The 19,532-nt window shown below is 48.8% G+C and overlaps 1 protein-coding gene across 3 annotated transcripts in view; it reads right to left on the minus strand.

Moving 5' to 3' along the window:
• The window catches only part of LOC123745438 (bumetanide-sensitive sodium-(potassium)-chloride cotransporter), a 389,884-nt gene that overhangs the window by 179,697 nt on the left and 190,655 nt on the right, over positions 1-19,532 (minus strand). For all 3 annotated transcript variants that reach the window (XM_069300604.1, XM_069300601.1, XM_069300603.1), the window contains exons 8-9: positions 16,243-16,382; positions 11,301-11,412 (exon numbers count right to left, since the gene is read on the minus strand). In XM_069300604.1, the coding sequence (XP_069156705.1) occupies positions 11,301-11,412; positions 16,243-16,382 (252 nt within the window). The remainder of the gene's footprint in view (positions 1-11,300; positions 11,413-16,242; positions 16,383-19,532) is intronic.

The raw sequence follows: 19,532 nt of genomic DNA on the forward strand, positions 1-19,532 counted from the left end.
CAGGTGGGACACCGTCAACAAAGCCACCTGAACACCATAGAGATGGCGATACCTGCGTCAAAATACCAGACGCGAAGAGCCAAAGAGAAGGCCGAACCAGTCACGGACAGGACCGATTCGGCCTGCTGAAAGAGGCGAAGCCTCAGGAAAAACGCCCCGGGTACGGACACCTATCAAGCAGCGTCTGAAAAGAAGGCCGGGCCGGCCACAGTGGAACCATAAGGACTGTTCTCGTGGGAATGGGCTGCAACTGAGCCAGAACCCGAAGCAACAGCTGGACCGGGAGAAGAGGTACAGGTACCCCCCACCTCGACCAGGCCTGCCGAAAGCCTCCACCGTGAAGTCCTCGCAGGTGGGAAGGGCGCCACAAAACGGGCGACGCCTAGACCACGCCGACCCGAAGACGTCCATGGCCAGGAGTCCATAAGCCCAACAGAGCCAACAAAACGAATCGGCGACGACTGGCCAACCCACGAAGAGGAATGAACCGAGACAGCTGTCCACCAGGACGCAGGACACACCCCGGACACGAACCACACGGTTAACCAAACCCCCTGTGGTTCCGGCAAGAACCACCAGAGAACAGTCCAAACAGAGCTGAATGGTAGAGTACCTAGTGACCCAAACCCTCCGAAGCGCAAACCAGACAGCCATGAACACCTGAACCGGGCTGTGAGCCCGACGGACAGACAGACTCCATCAACCTCGGCCGACCTGGTGAGCACTGGTCACAAAGCCCCAGCCGAGAGACGACCCGTCCATGAACACATCGAGCGAAGGCTCGGGGAGCCGCCAAGGCACGGAACCCCGAAAACCCCAAAGAGGAAGCTGGTGACGCAGCACCAACACCAGATCCCCAGAGGAACCCAAGGAATGCAAGAGGCGGAAGTGGAGTCTCCGTAGGAACCAACCGACGCCGGAGCCAAACCCGACTCCGCGGGCAGACAAGCACGCCAAAGTGCAAACTCCCGCACAACCGCCCAAGCAACCGCTGAGCAACCCGGGACCCCCTCCTGAACAGCCAAAGGCGGGACCACAGCCACAGTAACACTTCTGGAGGGAAGACAATGAGGGGCCCAAGAGCCTGAAACAAGGCCCAGGTCCGAACCCGGGACGGAAACAGAAGGTAAAACCTCCAGATCACCAGGAAACCAAACCCAGCGATCTGGAAAGAACCATCCCCTGGCGAGCAGACAAGCGGACTGACTGGGAGCCCACTCCAGCCAGTCGTCGAGGTAGGCCAGACACCGAATCTCAGACGCAGACAGGGCACTAAGATCCGGTAAAGATGCAAAGAGTATACAAAGTGCCCTTCACAAAATAGGGAATGCAATAAAAACAGCAAACCTGAAGCCCCACCACCAAAGCATTGTATGACAATCATATGAAGACATATTATGACACATGACAATCATTATATGACAATATGACAATTATAATCAAAGCATTATATGACAAAGAGTGCTGGGAAGACGGGACACCACGAGAGTAGCTCTCATCCTGTAACTACACTTAGGTAAGTACACATAGGTAATTACCAACCGTGCTAGCCCCAGAAAAACTGGAGAGGAACGTGCCAAGAAGTGACCTGGAGGTCCAGGTCCACCATCCATGCACCCGGCCCTAACAGAATCCGAACAGGAGACAACAGTCCTCCGAGCAGGGCAGAGGATCCAGGGCGCAGACGGAAGTAGTCCAGAAGAACTGCAGACTGGAAAAGCTCATGACTGCAAAGAGCAGACGGGAAAAGCTCATGACTACAAAGAGCAGACGGGAAGCCCAGAAGGATGGGGCGGATCGACCACGCCCCACGCACCCACGAAGAGGAAATGACGAAGCGCAGGGAAGAAACCCACCCCGCCAGCTCTGAACCCCCCCCAAGGGGGAGAAGCCGTCCTCCGACGCCAGCAGAGGCCGGAAGACAACCCAAAGCGCCCACCAACAGCGGGACCAAGCGAGAGGCAACAGAGCAAGCTGCTCCCCCAGCGCCCAGTCAACAGAGAAGGGAACAGAACCCCTTCAGAAAGAAAAAGTACACTACCGAAGTCATGAGGAGAGACTACGGGAATGAAACCACACTTCGCTGGAAGAGGAAGTGAGGGGAGACCTGATCACCACATACAAGATACCCAAGGGAATCGACAGGGTTGAGAAGGACAGGCTATGTAACACAAGGGGCACATGCACTAGGGGACACAGGTGGAAACTGAGTACCCAAAAGAGCCACAGATAGAATTAAAGTTTTTTTTTTTTTTTTTTTTTTTTTTTTTTTTTTTTTTTTTTGAGTGTCAGAATGGGAACGGGAAAGCACTAAGAAGTAATGTGGCGACTCCTCACACAAGTAACGAGGCTGACCCCCATACAATGTCACATGTAGACATGACAGAGCCCAAGAGGCACAGGACCCGATCTAGGGGTGGTTCTAGATAGAAAACTATCACCTGAGGACCACATAAAGAATATTGTGCAAGGAGCCTATGCTATGCTTTCTAACTTCAGAATTGCATTTAAATACATGGATGGCGATATACTAAAGAAATTGTTCATGACTTTTGTTAGGCCAAAGCTAGAATATGCAGCTGTTGTGTGGTGCCCATATCTTAAGAAGCACATCAACAAACTGGAAAAGGTGCAAAGACATGCTACTAAGTGGCTCCCAGAACTGAAGGGCAAGAGCTACGAGGAGAGGTTAGAAGCATTAAATATGCCAAAACTAGAAGACAGAAGAAAAAGAGGTGATATGATCACTACATACAAAATAGTTACAGGAATTGATAAAATCGACAGGGAAGACTTCCTGAGACCTGGAATTTCAAGAACAAGAGGTCATAGATTTAAACTAGCTAAACACAGATGCCGAAGAAATATAAGAAAATTCACCTTCGCAAATAGAGTGGTAGACGGTTGGAACAAGTTAAGTGAGAAGGTGGTGGAGGCCAAGACCGTCAGTAGTTTCAAAGCGTTATATGACAAAGAGTGCTGGGAAGACGGGACACCACGAGCGTAGCTCTCATCCTGTAACTACACTTAGGTAATTACACTTAGGTAATTACCTGTTGACGGACGGTTGAGAGGCAGGACCAAGGAGCCAGAGCTCAACCCCCACAAGCACAACTAGGTGAGGACATATATTGTAAAAGCACAAGCCGCCGACTAGTGGCAAAGAGCACTACGCTGGCCAGGCAAAGAAGGCACAAAACTGCATCAAAAGGCCCACCTCGACAGCAAAACCACAAAGTCCCAGCACAACCACAACATGTGCCAAGACCCAAAAAGCTCAGTTTGCAAGCCAGGAAGACCCCGGAACCCCAAAAGGCAGAACCGGGTCACACGAGGAAACAAAGTCCCCTGAACCCACAAAAGGGGGCCCAAGAGGAAGAAATCTCCAGAACGAAACCAAGGAACCCAAAGGAACCCAGAATCGAACCAGGGGGAGCCCAAACCACCACATTTGCCGGCGGAGAACACCACTAAAAGGCAAAGCACAGACCCCAGCAGAACGCCCTGGGAAAACGGTCCCAACAGACCGAAAACCGAGAGGCAAGGTGTGGGAGCAAGCATACCAGCCAGGGGCACTGAGCCTAAACCCAGAGGCTCAGACCCAAAATCAACACCCAAACGTTCCCAGAGGAACAGGCAACGGCAAGAAAACACCAGAAAAACAAAGAAACGATAACAGGAGAACAAAAACCCTGCAAATTTTTTGAAAACTCACCAGAGACGCTCGCTCGCACACCCAGACGCATGTAAACAAACCGCAACGCCGCCCTGGTGGCCATGCCGTGAAACCGGCAGACGAAAATGGCCGCCAGCAGGGGCTGTGACTGACGCTTAATACACAAAAACACGCCAGCAAATGTGGGAAGCTAGCAGACTGGAAGGGCGAAAAACGACGCCCAACAGCAGAAAAACCCCTGAAGGGGCAAAACCGCCCCAGAACTGCTAACAGGCAACCCCCACAGCCCCGGGAACCAACAACAGAGGCCCCGGGGCAGAGCCGTCCTCCAAGCCCTCCGCCCTTAAAGAAAAGCAAGAGCCCATGGGAAAGGCAACAAGAAAGGGCCGCTGGTAAGACCCAGAAGCCTTGGCAGGAGGCACAGGCTCAAACCTCCGTCCCCAACCCGAACGGGGCATCCCCCGAAAACCGCCCGAGTCTCTGCCGCAACTGAACCCCGCCCCGACCCCGAAACCCGCAGACGGTCCGGAGCCGGGAACATGGAGAGAAAGGGGCAGGCAGCACCTAACCAAACGGGGCGGCCACGGGCATTCGAGTGGGAAACCAACCTAGCATGTTGCAGCAACCTAACCTAGCTTGCAACACGGATGCCGCCTGTACTCTGAACAGTAATAACATCAGGAGAGTACTGGAGAACAAGCAGAGAATCACTCGCAAGACTCCGGGTCAAGGTGTCAGTGACCCAACAGGCAGCATGACGGAGGTAAAAATGGCGACTGTCACCCGGAGACAAGGGAACAGCAACCAACGATCCCGTTCAAGACGGGTTGGAACCCGGAAGACACAATCAATGGTCCCCCGAGCCCAGACAGGGGTTTCCAGGGCCCGTAGGGTAACAACTACGGGAAGCCCGGGCAAGGTGTTGCTAACCGGTTAAGAAACCCAAACATAACAAGAGGGTAGATGATAGCACTGAAAACCCCTGAGACGTGTACAAGCACGGGGGCCTAGCAGAGGGCCGCCAAACACTACCAGTGGAACTATAACCACCTTAGGCAGACCCCCACCAGGCAAGAAAATGAAAAATAAAAGAAAAACCCCGCAAAAGTACACCGTCTCCAGAGGCAACAGAAACCGGCCGCCGCTTAGGTGGCAGGCTGCGCAACACCTTGACGCCCTAACCAGCACAATACCAATCCCTACCCAGGGCCAAACAAGGGCCCCAAGCCCCAGCTGGCCCCAAGGGCGAGGCAAATGCCGAGCAGCAAGAACCTCTACGGGAATGGTTCCCGAACGCCCCAGGGAAGATAACCCTGTAACGCAAGGGCAGTACTCACAGGGCGCTTAGGGAAGTCAGCCACTAAGCACATGCAGCCCCGGCACTGATGAAGTACTCCTGGCCACCGCACACCACAACACACGGCAGTGAACGCCACACAAGGCAAACACCGCCTAGGAAACTGAGGCCAGAGAAGCGTCAATCCCGGTTGACATTAGCGAATGAACTGGAGCTTGGCAGCCGGCGCGGTAGGTCCGGGGCTTCCCCCTCCCCCTCCCGAGGTGGGGAGGGCTGCGCGGACGATCGGCGCGGCAGTAAAGTGTGATGTTTGCTTGTTTGCTTGTTTCCTTGGGATTGTAGGGAGTTTTCTACCTCTCTGTTCGGTTTTTGTTGTAGTTTCTTACCATGTGGGGTTTGTTTTGTTACGCCTACCTTTCTGGGTGCCTAACCCCGGTCGATGGCAGATAAGGAAAACCCCCAACCATATGGGGTTTTCCAGGGCCATTGCTCCCTGAAACCTCTCTGAAGGGGCCAGGTTCTGGCGCTGGTCCCTGGTAGGTCTGAACTCCTTAGCTAATGTCCCGGTCTAACATAACACACATTAGCCCGATAAGCTCCAGGGAGCCGTAGGGGCTCCCCACAGAAAATCTATCAATTTTTTTAAACCTTGTATGTATGTACTTTACCTGAATAAACATTTATTTATATAATTTATAAGTGAGAATATATTGGAGGCCAAAACCATCAGTAGTGTCAAAACATCATATGACAGAGTACTGGGAAGATGGGGCACCACAAGCACAGCTCTCATCCTGTAACTGCACTTAGATAATTACACTGATATTTAAATATTGAAAGAAGCAAAGTTTAAAGGATATCTGTAATAATTCTAAAGAAAATCAGCATTGAATGTAATGAAACGCCATTTTCTAGGTGAGTCCCGGAGGCTCCCCGGAGCTATCCATGGCTGATATGGATACCCTAACTATTTTGCATCAGTCGATGTTGGTGGAGTTCTAGGCCTACCGGGGACCACGAGCCAGAACTTGGCCCCCTCGGAGAGGCACGGGAAGCAATGGCCCATAGAATTGCACATGTAATTTGGAGCATTTTATATCTGCCATCAACCGGGACAGGCATCCAGAAAGGTAAGCGCCACAAAACAAACCCCTATTCTGGTTAACAAAAAAAATCGACAAACGAGTGGACAGAACTCCCCCAGAAAAACGAACTACATGACGTCACACAAGCCGCGCCGCATGTCTGCTCAGCTCCCCCCTCCCCAGGAGGGGGAAGGGGGAGCCCCAGACCCCCGCGCCGGTGATCTCCGCCCCAGTTCTAAGGCTGGATATCAAAACCGCGAAAAAAACGCCGACCGGAGGGCGGGAGGGTGCAGGGAGCCTCCGGGACTCACCCAGAAAATAGAGTTTCATTACATTCAACGCTGGTTTTCTGGGGGGAGCCCCTATGGCTCCCCGGAGCTACTTCACCAAAGACTACCTAAGAAAACAAGGGGACATACCCGAGAGGCGGTCGGTGAACCACTCCTCAACACGAAGTCGAGACAACAACCCAAAGACCCCCTCCGGAAAGCAGTAGGCACATCATTCGCCAGAAAAAGGGAGAACGGCTGCAGACGAAGAAACCTATGACCACGACCATAGGAGTCTAAAACCATTGCACCTGAGAAGAGCATGAAGCTCTGCCACACGACCCCCAGAGACCAATGCCAACATAAAAAGAGAGCCGAAGCAAAGCAAACCTGAACCAAAGGAGCCACAACAACCAAGGAGAAGAAAAACAGGAGAGCACCATGTTCAAAGACCAGGACGGCACAGGCAGTGCATAAGCAGGCCGGAGGTGAAACAACACACGAGACAGCCTGCGAAACAGCGCAGAAGGAACACCGATACCGAAAGCTAGCAGCAGAATCCAAAGTGCCAGACCCAGGAACGGCCCCAAGCGCCTCTACATCCTCCGCAAGCCAATCCTATGACAGCCCCAGGAGGGAAAAGAAATGCAGGACCAAAACCAAAATGCCACAAGTGTGCAAGTCCACCGCCCCAAGTGCAGCCGACAGGGAAGGAACCCGTATAAGGAGCCGCCTTGCACCAACATCCCGCAGAAGGGCAGGAGCGAAAAGACTCATTAAGAGAAGCAAAATCGCCCCCAGGAAAATGAGTAGCGCCGAGACAGAGCCAAGAGAAGAGATATGAACAAAAGAACAAGAAGGCCAAACACCCAGAAGCTGCCTGGAATAGGACCCACAAGCCCTAGAAAGGACTGGAGGGAAGCTCAACCGAATGACGACAGACATACCAGAAAACGGGAAGGAGCAAAACCGTCCCGAACCTTCAAGAACAAAAAGAAGCAAACACAAAGGACGAAGGCACAAAACCCCGTCGCACCCGAGACCAAAAGTCATGCAGAACCCCAAGAAGAGGGGGACATGACAGAGAAGGCCTGTCCCGGAAAAAAGGGGTGAATACCGTAGAAAAGCACCCACCGACAGGGCGGAAGCAACGGGCATAATGGACAAGGAAACCGAGCCCAGGGAGGGGCCGATGCCCAAAAAGCATGTGTGGAGAGGGGGAACGAAAAAACCCCATTACACAAAATCGCTAGCCCCGCCCAGAGGGGTAGAAATACCCCAGTGAGGACCAACAGGGCCTGAGGCCCCTCACGTTAGCCCCACCCCAGCCCCGAGAACTCACCATGCAGGCCCCGGGGCCGAGCTGTCCCCCCAAAGCCCCAGCATCAAGAAAAACCCCGGGGCAGCCGTGAAAAACACTAAGGAAGGGAGCCCACTGGGCTCTGGAACTTGAACTGAAACCAGAGGATAGGCGAGGGGCGAGACGAAGACCCCAAGCTCAACCCCAGCCAGCACAACGAGGTGAGAACAACGAGGACAGGACAGAGAATCCAAAGAACATGGAAAAACCAGGCTCGGCACAGAAGGGCCAAACAAAATGCCACAACCAACCCCTACACGCAGCCGCAGTACCAAAACCGCAGTAAAACGTCACCACACTCCCCGAGGAAGCGACAGAGAAGATATAGATAAATCATAACACGAGTGGCACACAAGGGGACACAGGCAGAAACCGAGTACCCAACCGAGCCACAGGGACTGTAGAAGAAACGCGTGCAGTGTAACAGGCAATCAAAGGAACACATTAGGCAGCCCAACTTGGGCTGACCCCATACACAGCCCCAAGAGCAGAGACGAGAGCGCCCATGAAGCACAGAATCCGCTAATCAGGCGAACAATAGGGGAGAGGTGGAACCAAAGAGCCAGAACCCAATCCAGCAAGCACAAGGAGGCGAGCACAAAACACCCTCGACACAGGAAAACGTACCACCAAACAGGCACCCCCACCATTGCACCATGGAACAAGGTGGAGGCGGGGCTCCGAACTCAAGCAAGGTTAGACAAGCATAGGAAAGGGGCAGGAGGAGTACAGGCAGCAGCCGCCTCGGAAGGGCCAAGAGGCCACCCGCAGTCACCCATGAACCGAGGAAGGAATCAGGGGGTGAGAACAGGAGCTGCCCTGTATGGGCTAATAGCCCTGCAGTAGGCACCTCGGTTGGTACGGTCCACGTTCTCAAGTACGTATGTACACCCATTCCTACTTCCAAAAACAAAAACAGCGTCAGGACAAAGGAGACGCCAGACCGCACCAACGCACCTGCAGAACATAAGCGCTGAAGGGCCATGACGCAAGCCTATGAGAACGTAGCCGCCGGAGGCGGCCAGGGCGCCCATGCTGGAGAGGAGGAGGGGAGCGGCGAAGGAGGCTCCCCACCCTAGAATGCAGAGAAAACCCTAGTGACTTCCCCACAGCGGCACTCCAAAACACCCCCAAAGCAACGGGGCACGGATTGAATTAAGAAAAGAGCAAGAGGCGAAGCCTCCCCGAGAGAAAATGGATGCAGAACACCAACACGTGTGCACACCGCCCGGAACGAAAACAAACCTCCCACGGCGCATGCGCAAGAAACGAAAGAAAAGTAGCCCAACAAGGCGAGAAGTAGCCCAACAAGGCAAGAAGTAGCCAAACAAGGCGAGAAGTAGCCCAACAAGGCGAGAAGTAGCCTCACTGGCAACAAGGAGCCCAACCGGCGACAAGGAGCCCAAACTGCTACAAGGAGCCCAAACTGCTACAAGGAGCCCAAACGGCTACAAAGGAGCCCAAACGGCTACAAAGGAGCCCAAACGACTACAAGGAGCCCAAACGGCTACAAGGAGCCCAACCTGTCCAGAACAGAAGGAACCAGTATGGAGGCAAACTCCGGGGCACGCAGGAGGAAGCCGCAAAGGTCAACCGCACTGCAGGCGAAGAGATGTTGGTAGCCGAAAACCTCCGGAAGACGGAACCGAAGAAACCACAGGGACACGGAACCGAACCCGGGGAGGAGCAGAACCCAAGCCCAAATCGTACGCCGAAGGGGGGGAAAAGAAAACCCCACTCCTCGCAACAGTAAGCCCCGCTCAGAAGGACGGAAAACCATGTGGGGCACAATGGGGCCCAAGGCCCCCAAGGTCGCTCCTCCCCAACCCCAGGACTACACCCAGGTAGAGCAGCACTACACCAGGCCCCCCGGCCGAGCCGACCTCCAAAGCGCCGGCCCCACAAGAAAAAGCCGGGGCAGCCGAGAGAGCTCGAAGAGAAGGGGCCCACTGGTCAGACCCCGGAGCATCGGCAGGAGGAACAGACTTGAATGCCTCCGCAGCTACCCCGGACGGGGCAACCCCCGAAACTGCCCAAGTCTAAGAACCTCTAACCCCGCCCCGACCCCGAAGCCTGCAGATGCGTAGGGGCCGGAAGCAGGAGGGGGAAAAACAAGGGGGGCATGGAAGGAACCAAGGCCGAAGCGACCAAAACCCCCAAGTCTGGGTCCCTACACAAAGCGGGGCAGCATCAGGGCGTCCGGGGAAGCGACAAACCCAAGCGCATCGCAACAACTTACCCTGCAATGTGCAAGCTGCCTGCACCCATGGGAATTCATCAGCAGACTGGGTGAATGGAGTCACGAACAAGCAACAAAGCTCGCAGGACTCTGGGTCGAATGTGTCACTGACCCAACAGGCAGCATGACGGAGGCAAAAACAAGGAGAGTCACCCTGAGACAAAGGGACAGAGCAGCCTTCAACTCGCACAAAGCAAGAGGGGACGCAAGGGTCTCCACTATCGGACCCGAGAGCCCGTGGGGTTTCCCAGGGCCCTAGACTGGGTCTGCTAAGGGTTATCCCAGGCAGGGCACTGCTACCCGGTGCCCCAAACTACCAAGCAAACTGCTAAAGCTGAACCCACAGGACGTGTCCATCCGTGAGGGCAAAGCAGGGGGTGCCACCACACAAACGACCCTAATACAACGGGGGGGGAACACAAGGCAGACCCCCCTAACTGGCAAAAACAAATATAAAAGAAAAACCACACAAGTGGACAACGTACCCAGAGGAAACACAGCCGGCCGCTGTCATAGGTGAAAACTAGCTATGCAGTACCCTGCACCCCACCAGTGCTATAACTACCACTTACCCCAAGGCAAACAAGGGAGGAAAACCCCCAAATACTCGGGGCGGCCAAGCGCCAAGCAGCAAAAAGTCAACAGAGGTAGACCCAAGGTGACTTGTGGAAAGCGACCCCAAGCCCCAAGGGCGGTACTTACAGGGCACTCAGGGAAGGTGACCCTAAGTACATGCCGCCCGAGTACCTGAGAATACTACTCCCAACTCACATGACCACCGTAAGAGCAGCACCGCAAACAAGTCACAGCACTGAGACAAGACCGGAGCTGGAGCCACACAACCATGCACTATCCCATCAGCCGAGGAACTGGGGCGTGGATCGCCGGCGCGGGGGTCTAGGGCTTCCCCTTCCCCCTCCTGGGGAGGGGGGAGCTGCGCAGACATGCAGCTCGTGTGACGTCATGCTTGTTAGTTCATTTTTCTGGGGGAGTTCTGTCCACTCGTTTGTCGATTTTTGTTGTTAACCAGAATAGGGGTTTGTTTTGTGGCACTTACCTTTCTGGGTGCCTGTCCCGGTTGATGGCAGATATAGAATGCTCCAAATTACATGTGCAATTCTATGGGCCATTGCTCCTCGTGCCTCTCTGAGGGGGCCAAGTTCTGGCTCGTGGTCCCCGGTAGGCCTAGAACTCCACCCACATCGACTGATGCAAAATAGTTAGGGTATCCATATCAGCCATGGATAGCTCCAGGGAGCCGTAGCGGCTTCCCCCCCCCCCCCCCCCCCAGAAAAAATGATAACTAAATTTAGGAATAACTTTCTAAAGTGGTGAAATACACTTTGTTGCTCTATTAAGAGCAATAATACATACCTGAAGCATCTCTCATTACACCTGCTCCAATTATAATTGGATAAATGAGGTAAGTGCACATGGTGGTGAAGATGGCACCCAGTGTGCCTTTGGGAATAGCACTTGCTGGATCCTGGAAATACAAGTAATCTTTATTAGCATTTATTATATGAATTTAAAATGTAATAATATAATTAGATGCAGCTAAATCACATAAGGTCAATCAAAGAAGGCATCATTAAACTGATGTATCTAACAATAGAGTGTGGTTTAATAAGCAGAGAGGGGTACAACTACTGTAGTGAGTAGAGTGGATGCATTATTGTAAGTCTAATATATGTTTAGTGCGAGCACTGACATCTGTGTGAGGATTTTTACTAAATAATTGTTCACTATATCATACAGGATATGTAGGTTAGGTATAGAGAAGATGAAAGTGAGTGTTATCAGCAAATAGTAAAGGGTTAAGAAATTTTGAAACATGTGTCATGTTATTTATATATATATTGTAAAATATTTAAGATCCTAGTAAGGTGCCTTGTAGTACCTCTATGGTTAATGGGAGATGGAAGACGTTATGTCACTGGTGACTATGTATTGGTGTCTGTTCTCGAGATGTGATCACATACGCTGCTCAGGGAAAGGTTTCAAAATATGTGGTGCTTAAATTTAAGTAGCAGGTTATTACAATTTACAGTATTAACACTTTGCATAGCCTGGCATGCGAGCCCCAGCCTACCCCAAGGTTGGCCAGGCGTTTCCTGTGAGCAAGCACAGGAATGTGTATAAACTAAAAAATGTGTATACTCTTTTCAGCTTTCTCCCCTCAATTTTCTTGCTACATCGTTCCTTTTGGTATCAAATTGTTTGCAATAGAATTCTCTAAAGAGATAGAGTGGAATCTCGAGTGACGATGGCTCCAGTTATGAGCATTTTGTGTAACGAGCAAGCCTCTTACAGAAAGTTTGTCTCGACTGACGAGCTTTCGCTCGCTTAACAAGCGTTCCCGCTGGTTCTCAGACACCTCCGACGACAGTTTTGTTGTTGTTTCGAAAGACGAGTTTTTCACATGACGAGCTCAGTGCCAGAATGGATTAAATTCGTTAATCGAGGCATCACTGTATATGCATATAAGGTAACAAAAAAACCAGGCCCGCTACCTGTAGCAAACCAGAAAATCCACTGAGCATTCCTGTGAGCAAGCACCCATCCGCACACCCACAATACCCTGCACTAAAATGTAAATATTCTTTTCAGTTTTCTCACCTCGATTTTCATGCTACATCATTCATTTTGTAATCAAATTATTCACAATCAAATTGTTCGCAATCCTCTTAAGGGATATTTTCAAATAAAGTCAAATGGCCCAGCGCACCACCTGCAGCACACCCCAAGTTAGGTCTAGTTTTACCCGTGTGCATGAACCCACCACCCACACTCAAATATTTATACTCTTTCCAGTTTTGTCAACTTAATTTTTGTGTTACTTCGTTCATTTTGGTATCAAATTGTTTGCAATCTAAAGGAGAACAATTAATTGTATAAAATAAGTTGCATCCAAAATTTTTATCTTGGAAGCAACATATGGCCCTGCCCGACATCCATAGAGATATTTATGGATGCAATATGTGTCCCCGACCAACGAAAGGGTTAAAGGCTTTACTTAGGTCAGTGAAGAGGCCCCATTAGTAATATATTTTTGTCATGTATTGAGTAGATTGTTAAGTAAATTAATAATGTCAAAATTTATATTATCTTTTTAAAATCTGAAGCCAAACTGGATATAGTATGCTGAATTTTACAAGATGCAATACAACTCCAATTCAGGGAACCATTTGGGACCAACCCCAGTTTGTTGTGGTGATGGATTTGTTGCATAGGTGATGCCTTCAGGAGGCATTTATGTAATGCATTCTTTTAGTAATATAAATCAAGAATATCTCATTGTTATATACAATACTACTAAACTGTACAATAATAAATTATACTCTATCTTTATTAACCTTAGAAAAGGCATACTGTATATAGTATACTGTATACAGAATTTTGCTTGAATCCTCCCTAGGTGCCATTTGTAATTGTAAACACCTTGTGTGTGATGGTTACAAAGGATGTCAGGAACTGTAATAAAAATTGCAATCCCCAACACACTGGATGCCAACCTGAGGGAGGGAGGAAAGGCATTGCCCGAAAGGCATTTTTGCCCGAAACGCTATGCGTGCTAGTGGCTTTACAGGAATGTAAAATCAAATCCATTTGTATGTTCTCTGTTAATCCCCAATGTACAGTACTTTCTTGTATATAAATAAATAAATAAATAAATAAATAAATAAATAAATAAATAAATAAATAAATTGTGGGAGGGAGGGGAGGCATTGAGGGAGAGAGGCAGGGAATGATAGAAACAGTGAGGTAGGGAAGGGAGACAGTGAGGAAGGGAGGGAAGGCACTGAGGGAGGGAGGGAGCTTGGCAGTGAGGGAGGAAGGGAGAGTGACAGTAAGAGAGAGAGATGGGCAGACGTTGAAGATGGGCAGAAAACACCAGAAAAGCAAAGAAACCCCTGAAAGAGGTGAAAAACTCACCCAAGGCGCTAGCTCGCACACCCAGGCACATGTAAACAAACCGCAACGCCACCCTGGTGGCCACGCCAGGAAACTGACAGAAGAAAATGGCCACCAGAAACAGGTAACCGTGACCGACGCAATAGATTCAAAAACACGCCTGCAAATGTGGAAAGTAAGCAGACGAGAGGGACGAAAAAACCCACCCAGAAGCAGAAAACCCAGGCAGGTGCAAACAGCCCCAGAACTGCAAGGGGGCATCCCCCACAGCCCCGGGAACTGGCCACAGAAAGCCCCGGGGCAAAGCCATTCTCCACACCCTCTGCCCTTAAAGAAAAGGAAGAGTCCAAAGGAAAGGCAGCAAAGAAAGGGCCACTGGTAAGACCCAGAAGCCTCGGCAGGAAGACCAGGCTCCAAAAGCTCCATTCCCAATCCGAAAGGGGCAGCCCCCAAAATCGCCTGAGTCTCGGCACCAACTAAACACCGCCCTGATGCTCAAAATCGCAGTCAGGAGCCAGGAATAAAGAGGAGAAAGAGCCGAACAGCACCTAACCAAAACGGGGTGGCCCCGGAGCATCCAGGTGGGAAACCAACTTAATACATTGCAGCAACCTAAACCAAGCTTGCATCGCGGATGCCGTCTGTACTCTGAACTGTAAGTACATCAGAGGAGTACTGGAGAACAAGCAGAGAACATCTCGCAAGACATCTGATGGAGGTAAAAGAGGTGACTGTCACCCTGAGACAAGGGCACAGCAACCAATGAACCCACACAAGACGGGTTGGAACCCGGAAGACACATCCAGTTGTCCACCGAGCCCCAACAGGGTTTACCAGGGTCCGTAGGCTGACTGCTATGGGAAGCCCCAGCAAGGTGTTGCTAACCGGTTAACACCCAAAACTAACAAGGGGTAGATGCCAACACTGTAAACCCCTGCGACGTGTACAATCACAGGGCCTAGCAGAGGACCACCAAAACACTACCAAAGGAACTATAGCCACACTAGGCAGATCTCCACCAGGCAAATGAAAAAAAACAAAAGAAAATCCCCTGCAAAAGTACACCGTCCCCAGAGGCAACAGGAACCGGTCGCCACATAGGTAGCAGGTCGTGCAACACCTTGACGCCCTAACCAGCACAATAACAGTCCCTACCCAAGGCCAAACAAGGGCCCAAAGCCCCAGCTGGCCCCAAGGGTGAGGCAAATGCCAAGCAGCAAGAACCTCTACGGGAATGGTTCCTAAACACTCCAGGGAAGATAACACTGTCACGCATGCGCAGCACTCACACGGCGCTTAGGGAAGGAAGCCCCTAAGCGCATGCAGCCCCGGTACTGATGAGGAACACCTGGCCAACGCACAATACAACACATGGCAGTGAGCGCCACGAAGGTAAACACCGCCTAGGAAACTGAGGCCAGAGAAGCGCCTGTCCCAGTTGACATTAGCTTACAAACTGGAATGCTATGCAGCCGGTGCAGTGAGGTCCAGCTCCCCCCCCCCCTCTCGTGGAGGGGAGGGCTGCACGGACGAGTGGCGTAGCAGTAGTGTGTTACGTTTGCTTGTTTGCTTGTTTCCTTGAGATTCTAGGGAGTTCTACCTCTCTGTTCGGTTTTTGCTGTTAGTTTCTTACCATGTGGGATTTGTTTTGTTATGCCTACCTTTCTGGGTGCCTAACCCCGGTCGATGGCAGATAAGGAAAAACCCCAACTACAGGGGAAGGGGGTTTCCAGGGCCATTGCTCCCTGAAACCTCTCTGAAGGGGGCCAGGTTCTGGCTCATGGTCCCTGGTAGGTTTGAACTCCATAGCTAATATCCCAGTCTAATATAACATACATTAGCCCGATAAGCTCCAGGGAGCCGTAGGGGCTACCCTCAGAAAATATCCTTTTTCTTATTTTGTGGGCTACTTATGGGCAATCTAAAACAGTTTCAGATAAGGCAGTGAGATTGAGCAGTGGGTAGGTGTCATGGTCTATTCAAAAAATGTTGCTGGTAGAGTGGTGGTGAGGGAAAGTGGGTGAGAGAAGTGGAGTCTTCTCTTCTCCTTGATGCTACATTAGTTTCTCTTGTTGACATGACCAGCATAGATTCCTAACATAGGAATGATTTTACTTAAGGTGTGATAAGTGATCATTTACTCCTGTGATATCCCAGGATCTATCGATAAAGTTTAAGAATAGCCATGCATCATTGCACCATATCACCAACTATAGATGCAAGTATCAGTGAAGTCTTCAACAGGCAAGAAATTCGAGGGAAAAGTCTTATTAATATGCAGAATAATCTAAATTTTATAAAAGCATGCACAAACAAGTATATAATTCACAAGCCCCACTGGACTTCTTTGAATCTGACTTAAAACAAACTTAAAACATCATACAAGTTAAGTATTACAAACCTTAAGATCTCCAGAGAGATTTGCTCCAGCAACAATGCCTGTGACAGCTGGGAAGAACACTCCAAATACACTGAAGAAGCCTTGATCTCTGCCTTCAGACTTCCGGTAATCAGGAGCAGCATTTAGGGTGAGAACATGACCTGAAAGGTTACGTTTTATAAGGCAAATTCGAGAAGGCATCATTCAGTTCAATTCAGCATGCATATTTCATTGGCTTTTAAGTATTAGCCTAAAATAAGTTACTATATGTATACCTAGAGTTTCATATAATCTAACTTCATCACTGTAACCACCTTCACTACATATGACAACCCTCATCATTGTAACCGATTGTAATACATATCCATTCTCATTACTGTCACCATCTTCACTAAATACTGTACTGTCTTCATCTCGGTAACTATCCTCACTACCATTGGGTCCCCCTATCTATAAACTTCTTTCTCTTTCACATAAGAACATAAGACACCCTATTCCCACTCATATACATGTCCACCCCATGCTTGAAACAATCAAGGGACCCCCCCACCTCCACCACATTACGCAGTAATTGCTTCCACAAATCAACAACCCAATTACCAAACCAGTATCTCTCCAGGTCTTTCCTAAATCTAAACTTATCCAACTTATACCCATTGTTTAGTGTTCTGCCTTGTGTTGATGCTTTTAATACCTGAATAATATCCCCTTTGTTATGTCCATTCATCCACCTGTAAACTTCTATCATGTCATCCCTAATTTTTCGCATTTCTAGAGAATGCAATTTATGTTTTGTCAATCTTTCTTTATATGATAGGTTTCTAATTTGGGGGATTAACGTTGTCATCCTACAATGGATGCATTCTAGTGAATTTACATTCATTCTATAGTACAGCAACCAAAACGGAAATGCATAATCTAAATGGGGCCTAACCAGAGCAAGATATAGCTGAAGAACACCAGTCTTATTACTAATGCTTCGATTAATAAATCCCAGTGTCCTATTTGCCTTATTACAAACATTTATGCATTGATTTTTAAGTTTTAAATTCTTACTAATCATAACTCCCAGATCCCTATCGCAATCCGACTTCACAATTTCAACATCATCTAGCTCGTATCTTGTAACTGTATTATCATTACCGAGCATCAAAACCTTACATTTGTCAACATTAAACCGCATCTGCCAATCTTTTGACATTTCAAAACCCTATTTAGATCGTCTTGAAGAGATAGCGAGTCTTTTTCCGTGTTTATTTCCCTCCCGATTTTTGTATCATTGGGAAATTTGCAAATATTGCTGCTCAAACCTGAATCTAAATCATTTATATATATTATGAATAACAGAGCTACAAGAACAGAGCCTTGAGGCCTTTTCCTTACAACATTTACTCACTCTGACTTAACCCCATTCATACTAACTCTTTGTTTCCTTTGGTATAGCCATGCCCTAATCCAACTTAATATAGCATCCCCCAATACGACAAGCCTCTATCTTTTTAATCAGTCTTTCATGTGGCACTGTATCAAAAGCTTTGCTAAAGTCAAGGTACATAACATCACAAACCTTACCACTATCAACTGCCTCAACTATGCTGGAATAAAATGATAGTGAATTTGTTAACCCCCTAAACTGCACAAAACGTCATATGAAGTGTGACATTGAGCTCCGTTTTTTAAATTTTCTGAAAGTCTTTCAAATGTTTTGTGCATAATCTACTAGGCAAATGCTCCAACTTTGTCTAAATGATACCAGCATAACTTGAAAAACAAGAAAATGAAAAATAATTATAAAATTGAATATTGAAAACTTCAGATTTTGAAATCAGCTGCAAAAATATAAAATATCACCAATTGTTCATTTTGTGTTATTATGCTCTCAGAATTGCATATGATCTTAATTTTTATATATTTAGACTATAAGTCTTCAGTATAGTTTACTGTAAAAATAATTGTCAACATGGGATTTGAAATCTGCACAAATTTAGACAACAAAAATTTATAACTCCAAACGTTTAGAGTTTATGAAAAATCAATTCTATAGAGATCGTAGAACAAACAGCTGTGCAAGGGGTCAATGCAACACTGTCTAACTTCAGAATTGTTTTTAAATACATGGAAGGAGAAATACTAAAGAAATTGTTCATGACTTTTGTTAGACCAAAGCTGGAATATGCAGCGGTTGTATGGTGCCCATATGTATAGAATCACATCAACAAACTGGAAAAGTTGCAAAGACATGCTAGTAAATGGCCCCCAGAACTGAAGGACAAGAGCTACAAGGAGAGGTTAGAGGCATTAAATATGCCAAAACTATAAGACAGAAGAAAAAGAGATGATATGATCACTATGTAATGGTCAGTTGCACAGACCTAGCTGCCCTAGGTGCACCATTATGTCACATTTATCGACTAAATGCATGTTGATGTTGTAGTCCATCACACAATCCGGCTTATATATTATTAGTTTTGTTGTTCTGCTCACCTTGCCACTGTCCATCATTTTACCAGGGTGAATGGTGGTCAACATGTTCACTTCACGTCTGTCTTTCCACCGGACCGAAAGAATTGCACCACTTTTTCTTACCTCACAATCGCCTACTTGCCTAGCAGTATCAAACACAGGCATTTCCTTTCGTTTCAGCATTACTGTGCCACACACTCTAGTTCTATTATCAAGCAAGAACCTGGGTTAGTAAGGGACTGGTATAATAGTTATCTGTGTACAATATGTGGCCCTTATTCAGCTATGGCACAAGCAGTGCCTTCACCACACTACCTGAGAAGCCATGTTGGACATTAGCAAGAATGTCTACATTTGTAGCCGAATACAGTATCATGTGTAACACCATTCCTGATTTATAGTCAAAGAGCACAAAGAATTTCAATCCAAATCAGTGTCGTTTTGAGGGAATATACTGCTTGAAGGCAGCACGTCCTTTGAAAAGCACAAGGGATTCATCAATAACCAGCTTCTGAGCTGGTACTGGTTGATACCTGGTTGATGGGGTTCTGGGAGTTCTTCTACTCCCCAAGCCTGGCCCAAGGCCAGACTTGACTTGTGAGAGTTTGGTCCACCAGGCTGTTGCTTGGAGCGGCCCGCAGGCCCACATACCCACCACAGCCCAGTTGGTCCGGCACTCCTTGAAGGAGTGCCAGACCACTCCTTCAAGTTGGTCCGGCACTCCTTGAAGGAATCTAGTTTCCTCTTGAAGATGTCCACGGTTGTTCCTGTAATATTTCTGATGCTCGCTGGTAGGACGTTGAACAACCGTGGACCTCTGATGTTCATACAGTGTTCTCTGATTGTGC

Source organism: Procambarus clarkii, chromosome 44, assembly GCF_040958095.1.
Source record: "Procambarus clarkii isolate CNS0578487 chromosome 44, FALCON_Pclarkii_2.0, whole genome shotgun sequence".
Classification (NCBI taxonomy): Eukaryota; Metazoa; Arthropoda; class Malacostraca; order Decapoda; family Cambaridae; genus Procambarus; species Procambarus clarkii.